The following is an 18,533-nucleotide window of genomic DNA, read 5'->3' as shown; positions in this document are numbered from 1 at the left end:
TTTCAGTCTGATTTCCAAATAAGAATTTGGTTGCATAGCCAGTTAAGGTTTCCAAATATCATAGACAAAATCTAATGAAACCAGTTTTTATTCATAACTGGGAACTAGTAATAAAAATTATTAATACCCAAGAATTGAAAGAATTATTATAATTTTTTAAAATTATTTATCAATTTACTTTAAGCATATGATTACAGGAAGGTCCAACTCAAGTTTGATTGTCCATTGGAATTGAATTTTGCCCATTTAAAATTAACTGGATTATCGTTACTGGATTGTTGTCATAGACTAATCCTGAGATTGCAGTGTGTCATGTTCTCCAGGAGTGAGAGCTTCGAAAGGACAAAATCACTTTCACAGGTTTGTCACAAATGAAATACTGTATGTGCATTTTGAAATTATATTTTAAGACAGGTAAAAACTTGACACTTTATTTTATTTTTTTGTAGAATAAATCATGAAAACACACTGGGTTTTTGATAACCTTACTAAAACTTAAAAAATTAGTTTCTTTGGGACGATGGAACCAAAAGTGCAAAATTATAAAGTAACTTGATTCAATCATGTGCGTGTGTGCGATTTCTTACTCTCTGTGGTGTAGTAGAAATCGGCTGCACCAGCGTGGAGCGATGAGGTTGAGCGTCTGGGCTCTTTGGTGAAGATGTGTGTATCGTCAGAGAAACTGAGCTGGTTTTCTTCTGTGCCCTGAGAGCACACATCAACAACACTATATCAAAACACATTCAGACCTGAGAGAACATCTGCAATCTTACAGCAAAGTTATCTTTTAATGAACACATTTTACTATAAAGTTACACGGAAAAGAAAATGCTTAAAATGGTGTATACTTCTTACATCTTGCAATATTCATTTAAAAAAAATAGACCATAACTAAAAAAAGAACATTTTGGAGACCATTTCTGAAGCGATGACAAGCGAATTAATCTTTTTTTCTCCATTACAGTCCATTAAGACTGACGTTACAGTTCATTATATGTGACCCAGTTGAGGAGGAACTGGAATAAAATACACAAATAGCTTGACTATATTTTTCCTCAGTGGTCGGAATCTGCTTCAGTAGTAGGTTATTATAGTTAACTAAAATTAAAACCATAAGAAACATTTTAGTTGCCTAAAATAAATGTTAATTGAAATATACCAAAATATAATATAATAAAATATATATATACATAAAAAAACAACCCACACTATCAACTAGTTGCATTTTCATTTAGTTTAAAGAGGTCATGAATTGAGAAATCCTGCATCATTGAACTATGTATAATGACAAACTGAAGGACTGAAAATGTAATATGGTTCAGCGCTTGTTGTTTGATCCAACTATTATGTAGCACTTAAATGACTCAAACTGTTTTGAGAGTACACCAAACAACATATGTTTACCTGATTAACTGACAAAACTGTTAAATCATATCGGTGGAATTTTACTTCAAAGTTTTAAAAATATTGCATTTTTTTAATGAGATCACCAAAAGATCCAAAAAGGTTGTAATAGCCCATAACTTCTAAAATCCAGTAGAGTTTTATGTAAAAATCTTGTTCACTTCAATATCTGAGACTGATTGGGATCAATGCATTTTATCTGTTTATTCATGTTCTATAAATTCAAGACACCATCTTATTCAGTACATATTACATAGACTTCACTATTCTAAAACAAAGCTTAATAAATTCTATCCTTCAGTTTACATTTGTGACAAGTGTAAAGGTGCTGAAGGTACCTTAGCACATCTTTTTTGGTCTTGTGATCAAATTCAGAATTTTTGGTTAGAAATATTTCAGTTCTTTGCTAAGGTTTATGATTGTGTTTTACTACCTGACCCAATGATAGCAATTTTTGGCTGGTCAGATTTTCTTGAGACTCTCAACCGAAATGTACAGTTACCTGTTCAGTATGGCATGATCATAGCTAAAAATGTTATCCTTTGTTTTTGGAAGAAAAATGTTAGGCCTCTTTTTTCTGACTGGCTTCTTGGACTGACCTCCACTTTGCATTTGGAAAGAATAAGATATACCACCTCTGGGAACTCTGCGAAATTTGATAAAATGTGGGATCCAGTCTTTTTTACTAAAAAACCATAAAGACTAATAGTGTTGTTGAATTTCAGAAGACTTTTTTTTCTCTCTCTCTACATCCATTGCTGTGTCTTTTTGTAGGTCATATATGTTTTGTATGTCGCCACTTTCTCTTGTTTCATGCTTTATTTAACATTTTGCTCAGATTATCGTTTCATGATGGGTTTCTCTGTTCTTTGTTTTTCTGTCTGCAAAAATTATAATAAAAAAAAAATAAATAAATAAAAATCTTGTTCACATTATAAGTGGACCTCAGTAAACATTCTTGATTCATGATCCCTTTAATGTAATGTACTAAATTCTGATTAATTTGAAAAAAACAGATACTAAAAACAGAAATATTAAAAACTAAAAATTTTAATAATGAACAAAAAAACACAAAAAAATAACAATTTAGCCTGAGTTATGAATGAAAATTGAAATATTATTAAAAATGCAACAGTATCTGCCAGATCTGGCCGACTAAAAAGTGAGATTGAAATATAATTTCGATAAATAAAGTAAGTTATATCCATCCCGATTGTGTGATTTGGGTCTGCCCCGGACAAAACATGACCAATGTGTAATTATCATGGCAATTTCTTCTGTCCTACTGTATATCATGGCCCTGCATAAAACAGAGAGGTCAGACTATAGCCTACAAATACATTCCACAAAAAATCCTTTAAAAGAAATGTGTCAGAAATGTAATTATGTTTTGAGATTACTAATCTATTTGTTTATACCTAGCACATGCTGATGACATTGTATTCTTCTATTCTAACTTACATCATAGCCTTTGATTTAACAGGTCTCATCATCATTTACATACTTATCGTATCCAAGATGATTACATCCACGTCAAACATTTTTATTTGTAATGATCTAATAAGATCTTATGAAGTTTTCAAAACATGAAGTTTCCAAAAGCAAATAGAAGTGTAGGCTTAAAGTTCACAGTGTGACTGTTGGAAATTGTTTACATGCTCTCAATGTGGGGTAATTGCTCTCTAACACGCACCAACTCACACACACAGTGAAGCAATATCCACTTCACACTGTCTGAATTTTCACTATGCAGTTTGCACCTTATAAATGACTTTTGGATCCAATGAGAACATAATCCCAAAAGGGTGTGATGATATCACTGGGAACCAGAGCCAAACACTTAATAATTTGTGTAAACAGAAGGGAAGAACTGCAAGGCCAGGTGAGCGAAAAGAGTTCAAGTAGTGAGAAAAGTTTAGACTACATGATTCCAACATGATTAATTATTGACCTTTTTTTAAAGCAAATTCTCTAACAGCATTTCATATCTAAACAACCAGCTGTGAGTTTTAGGCATGTGTTGAAAACTTTCATGACACTGGATGAATAAGGAGCTAGAATTAGATAATGTACATGAAGAGGGTTAATCAGTCAGCTGAGGTCAAAGGGTTAAAGGTCATGCAGGAAGACCACGCTGTAACACACATACTGTGGCATGGCTCCAGACCTAGACTTCGACACAGATCCTTCACCTTCTGAGTCTGAGGAGGAAGCGCCTTTATGGAGACAAACAGAAGGAGAAAATGAGAATTAAACAATTGCAATTTCTGGTTTGAAATATTTGATGTCACAATCACATCCGGTTTTGAGTATGAAACATACATTTATTTATGATTTAAATGTTTTATTTTCTTCGATAATCTCCCCAATGAATTTCACTTCATCTTCCCAACAGCATCAGTTACAGTAATTAGATGTTGCTATCATAAATCCAATAGACCCTTTTCACAAGCCTGTTATCATAATGGTCATCAGCATCTTAAATCCTTTAAAGTTTTTAATATTAATTTTTTTTTTTAAGTATGAACATTTATATGTATTTCTGTATGTATTATATCATCTTTGCTTCAACTTACAAAAAACTAATTACCACTTGTGCCTACATGTGTAAGTGTGGATGTGTGTGTTGTGATACGGATGAAGAGAAACCGTGACGAGAAGAGCACATACACATACATAGAAGAGCGCATATTATATGTATCAAACAGCGCGCTGTGTGACATCACCACAGGAGACAAACCTGATAGTTTCACAGTGCACATGAGGTGATTACGTCATATGCATAGCAACCAATAACAACCTTGCAAAGACATATGCAAAGGCGTGGAATGTATTAAAGTTTTTTTTTTTTTTTTTTTTGGTAAACATCTTAGGCTATTTGTGTAAACTCATTAAAGAGTGAAAACATTGCAACAGGAGAATTTACAGGAGACTATAATGTCTCTGATTTCATATGCAAAAAAAGAAAATATTGCTCTGCCCATATGCTTTCAGTTTTTATTAGCTTTAAAATAGAGACACGCAAACTGGAGCGGGGCACTCCCGTCGGTTTTGGAGGGTTCATTCAACAAAGAGATCATGATGTGATGTTCAGCATCAATCCTTTATGGATTCTTTTCATTTCATGGATTTTTTTTTTCTTTTTTAAAAATTTCCCAAATGATGTTTAACAGAGCAAGAAAATTTTCGCAGTATGTCTGATAATATTTTTTCCTCTGGAGAAAGTCTTATTTGTTTTATTTTGGCTAGAAGAAAAGCAGTTTTTCATTTAAAAAAAAAACATTTGAAGTTTTTTCAACACATTTCTAAGCATAATATTAATAACTCATTTCTAATAACTGATTTATTTTATCGTTGCCATGATGACAGTAAATAATATTTTACTAGATATTTTTCAAGACACTTCTATACAGCTTAAAGTGACATTTAAAGGTTTAACTAGGTTAATTAGGTTAACTAGGCAGGTTATGGTAATTAGGCAAGTTATTGCATAATGATGGTTTGTTCAGTAGACTATCAAAAAAATATATAGCTTAAAGGGGTTAATGATTTTGACCTTAAAATGTTTTTAAAAAAATTTAAACTGCTTTTATTCTAGCTGAAATAAAACAAATAAGACTTTCTCCAGAAGAAAAAAATATTATCAGACATTCTGTGAAAATGTCCTTGCTCTGTTCAATATCATTTGGGAAATCTTAATAAAAGAAAAAAAATTCAAAGGGGGGCTAATAATTCTGACTTCAACTGTATATGTTGTACTGGGGCAGCATGGTGGTGCAGTGGGTAGCACAATCCCCTCACAGCAAGAAGGTCGCTGGTTCGAACCCATCTGGGTCAGTGAGCATTTCTGTGTCGAGTTTCCATCTTCTCCCTGTGTTCGTGTAGGTTTTCTCCAGGTGCTCCAGTTTAAGTAAAAAATATGTGGTATGGGTGAATTGGGTAAGCTAAATTGTTCATACTGTATGTGTGTGAATGAGTGTGTATGGATGTTTCCCAGTGATGGGTTGCAAAGCTTCTGCTGCGTTCCAGGGCTTCTGCTGCGTTAAACATATGCTGGATAAGTTGGCGGTTCATTCTGCTGTGGCGAACCCTGATTAATAGAGGGACTAAGCCAAAAAGAAACTGAATGAATGAATGAATATGCTGGACTCTCACATTTACTGCACTCTAAGTTTATCCAACTATCATAACTTCTGCTGCTGAGAAACCCGGATATGTGAAAAGGGTCCATTAGTCACACACTTTCACATGATCCAAATTTGCCTGCCAGAATTTTCCAAATGTCAAACTTGGAAAGCAGCAAAAGAGACATTTGGATGAGAAAAAAACTATAAAGTTAACAAAAACTGTGGGCCTGTTCAGTATTGCAGCTTCAGTAGACTTGTATAAAATGTACACACGCTCTAAATTAGCTCTTTGCTAACTCTTTGCTATTGAACTCTCTGTGTGCACTGAATTAGTTTTACAATCACAATTAATCATTCAAATATTTATTTTTCGACAAAATTAAAGGAAGTCAATGAAAAGAAAACTGTAGTATGACCTCTTCTTGGAGTACACGCTGCTTTTATTTAATTGCAGTCGGTAAAGGTCCAGTCACACTTATCTCTGCTCTATGAAACTGCGGGCAGCACGGTAGCTCAGTGGTTAGCATTGTTGCCTCAAAGATAAAAGGTCGCTGGTCCGAGTCCAGGCTGGATCAGTTGGCATTTCAGAATGGAGTTTGCATGTTCTCCTCGTGTTTGCATGAGTTTCCTCCGGGTGCTCCCACTTTCCATATTTAGTTGAATTGGCTAAACTAAAATTGGCCAGTGTATGAGTGTGTGTGTGAATGGGTGTTTTCCAGTACTGGAAGGGCATACAATGCAACAAAATAGTTGGTGGTTCATTCCACTGTGGTGACCCCTGATAAATCAGGGACTAAGCCAAAGGAAAATGAATGATTGAATAAATCCAGTCATTTTAACAGGAATTCCTGCGATCAGGAATGATCATGCTGATATCTCTCAAACTTAAGTTAGTCATGGGAACTCAACATCTCTGTTGAATAACAGAGAGCTGCTTGAAAGCTGCTTGTATAAATTTGACTTCTATGAGGGTTGTAAATTCTTGATGGATCATTGGCCAAGGGGTACATTTAAGGTCAGTTTTCCTAAACAACCTGACTTGTGCTTTGGGTGGAGTAACAAGAACCTTTATGACACTGAGTGAATTAGGGGCTATTAGATAATACACTCTCAGCTGAGGCCAAAGGGTCAAAGGCTATGAGAGGAAGAACATACAGTGAAAATCACAATTAGGGAACAACCTACAATTTCCTCAATTTCAAGGTCTTTGCTCGTTTTAATGTACTATATCATGAGCAAAGGGGGTCACGGTGGCGCAGTGGGTAGCAAAATCACCTGGTTCGAGTCCCGGCTGAGTCAGTTGGCATTTCTGTGTGGAGTTTGCATGTTCTCCCCATGTTCGCGTGTGTTTCCCCGACAGTACAAAGACATGCCGTATAGGTGAATTGGGTAAGCTAAATTGGCCGTAGAGTATGTGTGTGAATGCAAGAGTGTATGGGTGTTTCCCCGCTGCGTAAAACATATGCTAGATAATTTGGCGGTTCATTCCGTTGTGGTGACCCCTTATTAATAAAGGGACTAAGCCGAAAAGAAAATGAAAGAATGAATGATCATGTGTAAAAAAAGCAGTTTTGTACAAAGAAGCAAAGTATATAAAACTGCAATGAGATATTTGAAAGAAAACTGATTTGAAATCAAAATTAAAGAACACTTTCAGATTGTTCCGTGTTATTATGTCAATCTGGCACCTGAAAAAATGTACTTTTATTACTTGACAAATTCTATGTAACTGGCAGCCAAACATTCTAGTTTTCACTGAATTTGCAAGATTGCAGCGTTCTAAAGTGACTGAAACCTCAGGTTGACTGTATGAAGCCCAAAAAGAGATGAGCCTTATAGCCTTATCAAAAGAAGCTGTTCATTCCAAATCATTCTAAAATATTGCATTCACGATGTCACTAACTCCTGCAAGCAATTGGTCGACCACAAAAGACAAATGCACAAGAGGACAGGGTAATGTGGAGAATCTCAATGGACAATTGGTTCAACAATGCAGCTGGAATTGCTCACCAGTTCAGAACCAAACACAATAAGAATCTCGCTTTGGATAAAAGCGTCTGCTAAATGACTAAATGTAAATGAATCTCTTCATAAAATTGCTGTTTCCATCCACTTATTTTTATGCACAATGTGGAGTAATGCATTAAAAATGTCTAATGGAAATGCCAAGATATGCATAAAATTTGGTCTCACGCTTTAAACAACAACGACTATGCTTTCATTGAAGTAATTTTAGTCTAAAAGTCATTTATTATATAAGAAAAAAAGGCCCACAGTACCTTCCATGTAGATTTTCTTTTTTGATATTTGGCGGCAGTTTAACAGGAAGTGATTATTTAGCCGTCTTTGACTCATTAGATGAAAAACGATGCTTTATTGGGAAATGTTTTTATGTGATGTTCCAGTTTTGCGCATACTGTAAGTCTAATTTGCATATTTAGATAAAAAACAACTAGTGTCTAGACATTTAAGACAACTTACTTTCAACACTAAACAGAACTTTGGATGTGTTCGTTGCCCACACTATATGCTCCTCAGCCGGGCTTGACATTAACATCCGCCAGCCCGCCAAATGCAGATTTTAGCTGTGGTGGGTAAGACATCTGCTCCCACTAGCCACTTTGGCTGGTTGGAAATAAATTTTAAATTGTAGTTTTCTTAAAAGCAGGGTTTGACAATAAAGATGGCCCAATATGTCTGCAAATATGATCTTAGAACAGAGAAGCAACAGGACTGGCAAAAATAACTTCGTGTGAGCAAAAGGAAGCAGGGGAATACCGAATGAGAGGATGATAAGTCGCGCGCACAGGTAATGTGATGCGAAGCAACTGTGCCTGGAAACTCAACTGGCGCAATCGGTTCTCTTTGAAATAGACTTGACAAAAGGTGATGCTCTTGCACCCACTGTCCTGCTGCTTTCAAGAGCTCCAGATTTTCGAATAAATGTCTTTTTGTAAGCAGCAGCGGTTACTGCTTTCCACCTTCCACCATTCTTTGAACAGATTATTAGCAGGCCTAATGTTAACGTGATCCTTTTATTATCACACGGTATGTTTTTCACCTGCTTTCTTTTGCTTATAGTTATTTTTGTTAATATGGTTTAATTGTATTGTTTTACAATAAGATTGCTTGAACAGAAGATTAACGCCCCATTTAGTTAACTAATGATCTGAGACCTTTAACCAGGACACAGACTGTGCATAGTTTTAGATACATGATAATAATTATTTTTAAAATGTCAAAGTGCGTCAACACATGCACTCACGCCGACTCGAGTTCGATTCCACCTTGTGGTCCTATGCCGATCCATCCCCTCTCTCTGCTCACCATGCTTTCCTGTCAGTTCTCTCTACTTTCCTATCCAATAAAGGTGAAAACCCCGAAAAAATAATTTGAAAAATATAAAAAAAAATTTTGAAGAAATGTTATGTTGAATAAAGTCGTTCATTCATTAATTTTCATTTGACTTAGTCCCTTTATTCATCAGGGGTCGCCACAGCGAACTGCCAACTTATCCAGCATATGTTTTACACAGCAGATGCCCTTCCAGCCTCGAACCAGTGACCTTCTTGCTGTGAGGCGTCAGAGCTAACCACTGAGCCATCGTGTCGCCCTTTCAAGTAAATATATTTGCAAATTTTTTTTTTAAGAAATGTTATGTTGAATAAAAGTGCATGTATCCAGCTATATTTTGCTTGTTTTGACACATTATTTTAAATATATGCCCAAGAAATGATTATTTATTTTTGGTCTGGTCAGAAATAAATTTTGTAAATACTTAATTTTGAGCCCTAAAAAGTCAGGTGAAATAAAAACTAATTGCAATGTGATACTCTGAAACCACAACCTATTTACTCATGCACACTGAGAAAGGTCATACGCAACACACGAAAAAGTGAAATGCATGTGGACATAACACAAAATCTAAATCAAGTCATTTTAGCATGTCAAAGTCAAACTTATGCATATCAAATATTTTTTCCCAATAACTAAACTGTAGCTAGTGAAAATGGCGAGTGGCTAGTAATGTTGCAAAACTTCTAGCAAAACTGGCTAGTGATCAAAAAGCCATGCTCCTCAGCAAAGATTACTCTAGTCTTTTGATTCTTTATGCTGAGGAGAGGTTTGGTCAGGGCTTTCAGTCCAGGTTTTCTTAAATGTCAAGACACTTTATCCAACAACAGGCTTGTTCAACACTGAAAAAGGAGACTTACAAGTCATTCATTCATTAATTTTCATTTGACTTAGTCCCTTTATTCATCAGGGGTCGCCACAGCGAACTGCCAACTTATCCAGCATATGTTTTACACAGCAGATGCCCTTCCAGCCTCGAACCAGTGACCTTCTTGCTGTGAGGTGTCAGTGCTAACCACTGAGCCATTGTGTCGCCCTTTCAAGTAAATATATTTGCTTATTGATTTTTAAATTAACTGGATATACTAATGTGTTTTAAAACATGGAAACCACACAAAATCAAAAGAGAGTAATTTAGCCATGTAGCTGAGCTCTCACCTTCAATATAGACCTCTGCAGAAGTGTTATCTGCTCCCAGTGCGTTGGAAGCTACGCAGGTGTACCTGCCGGTGTCGTCTTCAAACGCTTCTGTGATCACCAGAGTGTGCAGGTCACCATCACGACAGATCTGGATATCAGGGCAGTGGTGTAGCTCCCGCCCCTCACAAAACCACCTGTCCAGTAGAGCAGAGAGGACAGCATGTCAAATCAAAGGGAATCAGCCGATTACAGAGCCAACATCCTTTACATTACATTAAATCAAGCTTGCAATCAACTCAAATAATACGAATATTGAAAAGAGGAAACTATTTATCACCAAAACCAACTAAATTGTCTCAGTACTAACTGTGGTTATGTGAGAAAGGTGTACAAGAAATGAAAGACTGAGGTCACATTTACAGTAAAACCACTGTCTGCAATCAATTTATTCTTTCAGTCTCTGTGTGTGTGTGTGTGTGTGTGTTTCAATCTGTTTTCACTAATCCCCAGCAAATCTCTCATCTGAGTGTGAGTCAACTCTAAAGAGACCGAGAGCAGATTTGCCTCATTAGGGCGATATTTCCCAGCTCATCAACACTGCAGTGCTGTTTAAACCAGATGATTCACTCTTTCATCAGAAGGGTTTGATCAAAACACAAATACTGTTCTGGATGTCAAACTGTAAACTTTGCTGGTGACATATGCAATTTATAATGACATTGAAAACATTGAAACACTGAAAGCATTAAAGCCATGTATGCAAAAACTAAATAAAAATAAAACAGTATGTGACCAAAAAAAAAAGTACTCTGTACAATATATACAGCTAAAGTTTATTAGCCCCCCTTTGATTTTTTTTTTTTTTCTTTTTTAAAAATTTCCCAAATTATGTTTAACAGAGCAAGGAAATTTTCACAGTATGTCTGATAATGTTTTTTTCTTCTGGAGAAAGTCTCATTTGTTTCATTTCAGCTAGAATAAAAGCAGTTTTAAATTTTTTATGAACCATTTTAAGGTCAAAATTATTAGCCCCTTTAAGCTTTTATTATTTTCTGATAGTCTTAGAACAAACCATCGTTATACAATAACTTGCCTAATTACCCTAACCTGCCTAGTTAACCTAATTAACCTAGTTAAGCCTCCTTTAAATGTCACTTTAAGCTGTATAAAAGTGTCTAGAAAAATATCTAGTCAAATATTATTTACTGTCATCATGGCAAAGATAAAATAAATCAGTTATTAGAGATGAGTCATTAAAACTGTTATGTTTAAAAATGTGTTGAAAAAATCTCTCCGTTAAACAGAAATTGGGGGAAAAAAATAAACAGGGGGGCCAATAATTCAGGGGGGCTAATAATTCTGACTTCAACGGCATATAATAAGAAAAAATATAACAAAAAGTAACTAAAAGGGAGTGATATATTATAATTATTGTAACTTATATTATAACTTTTAACAACATGTCTTTTGTCAGTTTTGATTGATGTAAGTTAAGATGACTAGAAAAGCTCGTTTGATTCGTTTAAAAATTGGGCCAGTAAGAATATTTTTAAATACCATACAAAAGAATGCTTTCCAGGCACCCAATATCACATACAGTCCTCCGCATATATGAGTACTACTCTGTAACAAAACATTTTAAGCCAACTGAACGTTTTTTGTCTGCAGAACTGGAATGCCTGAAGTTGAGTGAACAAAAAAAAAACCATAATCCTTATTTCCTTTCATTCTTTTTCTTGTGTACTCAGCATTTTATTTTTTCAGCTTTAATTTTTAGGACAGTAGAGAGTATAGACAGGAGAGCATGGGGAGATGAAAGAGGGGATAGATCGGCATAGGACCTCGAGGTGGGAATGAAACTCAGGTCGTCATGAACACCGGAGTGCCATGTGTTGACGCACTAACCACTGCACCATTGGGACCAATGTGAACTCAACTTTTGAAAACATCTGTTTGACCTAAAATGTTGTTGAGTGAACAATAAAACTCTTGTAGAAATTGGTACCAAGAAATAATACATTATCAGACCAAACAAACAAACAAACATTGTGTTTTAGTTTTTCAAAAAAAAACTAAAACAAAGACAAATGTTAACAAAACATTTATTAGACACAGAATTAGAAACAGGACAGGAGGTAAAACAACAATAACGGTAAACAAGACAAGGATCCAAACATGGCAGGACAAACAGGGAAAATGCTTTGTAATGCTTCACATGTGAAGCATTCCTTCCTGTTTTTTTTAACTGAACAATGTTTGTTTGTTCTGATAATGTATTATATCAATTTCCACAAAAGTTTTTCGATCCTTCCCCTCTCTCATCTCACCACGCTTTCTTGTCAAATACTCTCTAATGTCTTATCAATTAAAGGTGAAAAAAAAAAAAAAGGATTATGTTTTTTTTGTTCACTCAACTTCAGGCATTCCAGTTCTGCAGACAAAAAACTAAATAAATTCAGTTGTCACAACTTGAAAAGTTTTGTTACAGAGTAGCTCACCTCTCCAGAAAACGAATAATCTTATGTTAACCCAACTAAATGTTTTTTGTATTACTGACAGATAATTTTAGGTCTGTACAACTGATGTTTTCAAAAGTTAAGTGAACAAGAAAAAGCGAAAGGAAATAAGGTTAATTTTTTTTTTTTTTGTACTGACTTAAACATTTTATATGTCTGATCGAAACATTTATTTTCAGATTCTAAGAATCTCTAAAATAGTTGAACGCAAGTGTAAATCAGTCTTTATCTGACATCTTTTTCTGCTTAGTCATGACATTTAGCGACTTTTAGACGTGAAGGCATGTTTGGTTTGATGCGTGAACACAGCTGGAAATGACACATCAAACCCTAAAACAGACCTGAAGAGGGGACACTGCACTCCATCATGACGCACAGGTCTGAGAATCAAACAGTCTGCAGGGAAAGTCCTTTACTCACCACACACATGCAATTTCAGTTTCTATAAATCAGCTATAAACTTGAGATGTCAGGGTGTGTTCCAACCCCCTGAGGCATCAGTGTGAATACTACCTGTCTCGAGCACCTGTGAGTGTATTACGGGAAGCGCGTACACACACACAAACGCGCACAAACACACAAACATGCATACACACACACACTTGTACAGCTATCTTTCACACTTGTACAGCTATCTTTCTATCTTCCCATATAAGTAACGATTTTTATACTGTACAGACTGTATATTCTACCCCCTACCCCTGAACCCAATCCACACAGGAAAGAATCTGAATTTTTTTATTATTAATATTTTCAAATTTCTTAATTCTGTGTGCATTATGAGCTGTGCTCATAGGGGCCCAAAATGTACATTTGGTCCCCACAACTTAAGAAATTCAAGGTACAGTATACATATACAATATATGGGTCACTGTTTAACACAGCAAAGCTAAACCAGTCCTCCCTGTACATCACACTGTGCGGTTCGTTGTAGTTTTCTTTGTACTTTAAATGTTCCAGACCACTTTCATCCATTCATCTTCTCCACTCACACACACAGACACACACACACACACACACACACACACACACACACACACACAGACAGGCTTTAAAATGTGTCTGAAGTCGTCTGGAATGAGTTCTGGTTAAGGCACACAGCTGTTCATTCAGCTCATCTCCGGATCTTAAAATAGGCTGGGACATCATTAAGACTTCAATAAAGAATGTCAAAATTCTGGAGCCCGCTGAGACCTTTTCATTCCATCCTGGTAGTTGAAGCCTTTGTCCATGTTTCTCTTTATTCTCATTTCACCATCAGGTTCATTAAAGTCTGTCCTGTTCTGATTTTCTACCCATGGAAGAATGTTCACTACAGAATATACTATATCATAAATCTGACCGATATACAGTTAAAGTCAGAATTATTAGCCCTCCTGAATTATTAGTATATTTTTTCCCTAATTTCTGTTTTAACAGAAATAAGTTTTTTCAACACATTTCTAAACATAATAGTTTTAATAACTCATTTCTAATAACTGATTTATTTTATCTTTGCCATGATAACAGTACATAATGTTTTACTAGATATTATTTACAATAATTATAATATATCACTCCCTTTTAGTTACTTTTTGTTATATTTTTTACCGTATACTTATTGTATGCCGTTGAAGTCAGAATTATTAGCCCCCCTATTTTTTCCCCCAATTTCTGTTTAACGGAGAGAAGATTTTTTTAACACATTTTTAATCATAATAGTTTTAATAACTCATTTCTAATAACTGATTTCTTTTATCTTTGCCATGATGACAGTAAATAATATTTGACTAGATATTTTTCAAGACACTTCTATACAGCTTAAAGTGACATTTAAAGGCTTAACTAGGTTAATTAGGCAAGTTAAGGTAATTAGGCAAGTAACTGCATCATGCATAACAGTGGTGTGTTCTGTATAAAATAAAATAAAAAACATTGGTTAAGAGGGATAATAATATTGACCTTAAACTGTTTTTTTTTTAATTTAAAACTGCTTTTATTCTAGTCAAACTAAAACAAATAAGACTTTCTCCAGAAGAAAACATTATAGGAAATACTGTGAAAAATTCCTTGCTCTGTTAAATATAATTTGGGAAAAGAAAAAAGATTCACAGAATGGTTAATAATTTTTGACTTCAAATGTATATAACAATTCAGATTTTTCTTCTCATAATTGCAAGTTTACATCACACAGTTTTTCACTCTTCATACAGTAAATTCTAAGATGAAAAGCCTGTAGTAAAAGAAAATAAAGTCAGAATTGAGAAAACATCTATAAACTATATCTATAAACAACAGCAATAAAGCCACAATTCTGAGATGAAAAGTTTTAATAAAGAACAGTCAGAATTTTGGAGAAAGAAAGGTCAGGACTGTGATACATAAACACAAATCTTTGGCTTTATTTATTTAAACAGTTAGACAGTTAGTTAGTTAGTTAGTTTCATTTTCATGTTACAGCTATTTACCCGTTGTACTATGTTTGGAAAGCTACATTGGCCTTGTAATGATATTTAAATTTTTTGTTAAGCAAAGTGTTTTTACAACTGCTTCTACAGTATTTAAAGTTTACTGAAGTAACTGCATAACAATAAACAGAAAAAGGTCAATTGTTCTGAGGATATACAGGAAATTTACTGGATCTTCTGTTTTTTTAAAATAAGGAAAATTCCGTAAAAAATGGAGAATGTACTGGCAGAAAATTACCAGGACATTTTCTTTATTTTATGTTTTTTTTGTTTTTTAAATGCGAAAATTTAGCAAAATTTTCAGGGTTTTTTAATGAATAAAATTTCCTGGTAACTTTCCGCCAATTCATTCTCCGTTTTTTTTACTGATCTTTTTTACAGTGTATAGTTAGTTAGTTAGTTAGTTAGTTAGTGAATTTCTGCTATCATAAGTTTTAAAAAAGTCTGATTTGTGAAATATAAAAAGAATTGTGAAGGAACAAATTTCATATTACAAATACAAAATTCATAGTCAATAGCCTTTTAGAATTCCTTCTTGTTATTTATCCCATGGCAGAAATAAGCTTTTATAGTCTCCTTTTGTCTCTGCATTTGAAATCAGATCCCTAAACACTGCTTCTTTCTCCAAGGCTATAAAAATGAAGGATGTCTGTAACATTACAACTCTTCGGTGTGCTTTCGTAAATGTCTGAAACTGTTAGACTCACTTTTAAACACCTTTGCGAATCCTGGAAAGATTCCAAGACATTCCAAGGTTTGGCGGCTCCATTTCTCACCCCTCTGCCATTTATGGCTCAGACAACAGCAGCTAATCTATCACTTCAACTCAAAGACCAGACAAGCCAAACAAGCATGTCAGCGCATCACCACGTCCAATGATTCAAATTTTATCAACCACGCTCTGAAATGATGGCTGGCAGCTGATTTAAAGGCATAAGATGAAACGCATTAAGGCGACTATTGCTGCTGTTACGGTTCCAGGACAGGTGTGTGTCTGATTCACCACAGTCAGCAAAGGGGGATTTCTTTCCCTTCAGGATTATTGGTGGTCTAAATTCAATTCCAAAAACACAAAACACTTAATGAAACTAATTAAGTTCTTAGACAATTGGTTGGTGATGACATACTGTCTATCAGCTATAGTTAATGACTGCTATAAAAATGATAATCAAGGAATAAGGATAATGACAACAGTTGTGCAGAGAAATAAATGAAAAAAAGAAATGGTAGGCTTTATTTATAAATTGGGTAATAACTAGATAATATCCCTAAATCTACCACTGAACCTAACTTTAACCCATGTGATTACTTTATACCAGGGGTCACCAAACTTGTTCCTGGAGGGCTGGTGTCCTGCAGATTTTAGCTCCAACTCTAATCAGACACACCTGAACAAGGTAATCAAGGTCTTACTAGGTATACTTGAAACACCCAGGCAGGTGTTTTGAGGCAAGTTGGAGCTAAACCCTGGAGGGACACCGGCCCACCAGTTCCGAGATTGGTGACCCCTGCTTTATACAACAGTACTTTTCTCATTTAAGTACACTTTAAGTGCACAGAATGTAAAATAAAGTGCAACAAAAAGTTTTGTTTTTCTGGTATACTGCACTGTAAAAAGTGGGTTTAGTTACTTATGCCTTAAAAGCAAAAAGTTGACTTTACAAAAATAATGTAAGTAAACCTGTTGTAACTTGGAACTGTTAAGTTGACTTAATTTTTATAACCATGCTAATTGTACTCACATTTGTTAAAAATCCAACTAATCCCTTTTTACAGTGTCAGACTGTCTTAGCACGTCTGTTTTCAAATTACTAATTATTACAATATTACATATTTGGTGCTTCATTTAGTGTCTAATTTATATAATAATAGCCTGTACTGAATTTAGAAGACACATTGGAGTCTGGAAGAGAAGATCTATTTTACTGTCATTTTGCTAGATATAGAAAAGCTGAAAAAAACAAACAAATATAATAAAGGTGTATTGGAAAAAGTGATTAGTTTACTTTTATTTTAAAAAAGTGAGTACAATAAGCATAATTATAAAAATTAAGTCAACTTAACAGTTCCAAGTTACAACGGGTTTACTTACATTTTTTGTAAAGTACTTCTAAGGCAATTGGTTTACTCACTTTATGTAACTAATCACTTTTTGCAGTGTGTAAAAAATGCTGTTTCACACAATTCCTTCATGTTTTCCCAACGTAAATCATTTATGTCACTTAATTGTTTTTAAAAATGTAAGTAGAGTGAACATAAAATAATTAAAAAACATTTTAAAAAATCAGGAATTGTGTTGATACAGCTGATTTAACATAAGTACTTTCAACAAGCAGCAAAAGTCATTTTTGAGTGTACAAAACTAAAATACAATTCACAATTTTTTCAAGATGTTTCACTTTTCTTGTTGTATATGGCTGTACCTGCTGTTAAATTACTAAATTATATCTCACAATTTATCATTAATATTTATTACGTTTTTTTAAGTACAAGTTCCACATTTTTATTCAACATTTCATAGGCTCCAAACAATTATTTTGCTGCTTGTTCAAACTACTTATGTAAAATGAGCTAAAACATCATAATTCTTGATTTTTGGGACAACTTAATTGTTCTATGTTCAATCCATTTAAATTTGTTAAAGTAATAACAACCCAGACTCATTCTGAAAATGTACCTCTATATACATTTCTGGAGAGCGCCAAATACGTCCCAGGAGCTACTTTTTTTTGCAGTTTTTGTTTTTTGCGAATCCACCAGAAGCCACTGTTGACTGACTGAATGACTGAATGACTGACTGACTGACCGATCGACTAACCCACCCTCCTCCTTCCCTAAACCCAACCAATAATATTTTCAAAAGCACAGATTGAACCGCCCACCCACTTCCCTAAACCCAACCGAAAAAGCCCTCACCTGATTTTTACCACGTTTTCAGATTTTACCACATTCTCACCCTGCTATTTACTTGTTTATTTTATTTTTTTGATTCTGTTTTTGTCTTACCTGCTTTCTGAAACAGTCGTTCGCTGAACTCAAACCCTGTCGTCATGGTCAACTCCTCTCTGCGTCTCAAGTCTACCGACATACATGGCAAGCTAATGGGACAAACTGGAAACAGCGAGTAAGCGGTCAGCCGGTAAGTGCTAAAAGAAATGGCATCATACTGCCTCATAGCATTCGTTTTAAAAATAAAAATGCAGCTATATGTACTTCTGGCTACATAATTCGCGATCTCCAGAAACATTTATAGGGCTACGTCTTCAGAATCAGCCTATGTTTCAGCCAGGTTTCAGAAAGCAACACAGCACTATTACAGCAGTTTTAAAGGTATTAAATGATTTTATTGTTTCTGTGGACACTCAAAAACCTTGTGCAACCCTTTTCATCGACCTCTCCAAAGCTTTTGATACCCTGCTGTTACAACGCCTCAAAACTATTGGTTTATCTGATCATGCTATTGGATGGTTTAAAAATTATCTTACAAATCAAAATCAATGTGTGCAAGCAGATGGCCTTGTTTCTAGTACTTTGAATGTAACTAA

General features: G+C 34.8%; 1 protein-coding gene across 6 annotated transcripts in view; it reads right to left on the bottom strand.

Annotated features, from left to right (window-relative positions):
- The window catches only part of palld (palladin, cytoskeletal associated protein), a 163,100-nt gene that overhangs the window by 80,952 nt on the left and 63,615 nt on the right, over positions 1 to 18,533 (bottom strand). For 5 of the 6 annotated variants that reach the window (XM_056480584.1, XM_056480586.1, XM_056480588.1 and 2 more), the window contains exons 3-5: positions 10,044 to 10,219; positions 3,554 to 3,620; positions 588 to 705 (exon numbers count right to left, since the gene is read on the bottom strand). In XM_056480584.1, the coding sequence (XP_056336559.1) occupies positions 588 to 705; positions 3,554 to 3,620; positions 10,044 to 10,219 (361 nt within the window). The remainder of the gene's footprint in view (positions 1 to 587; positions 706 to 3,553; positions 3,621 to 10,043; positions 10,220 to 18,533) is intronic. The other variant, XM_056480585.1, reaches the window with a different exon arrangement.

Source organism: Danio aesculapii, chromosome 20, assembly GCF_903798145.1.
Source record: "Danio aesculapii chromosome 20, fDanAes4.1, whole genome shotgun sequence".
Lineage (NCBI taxonomy): Eukaryota > Metazoa > Chordata > Actinopteri > Cypriniformes > Danionidae > Danio > Danio aesculapii.
This window is presented reverse-complemented; position numbering and strand designations above follow the sequence as displayed.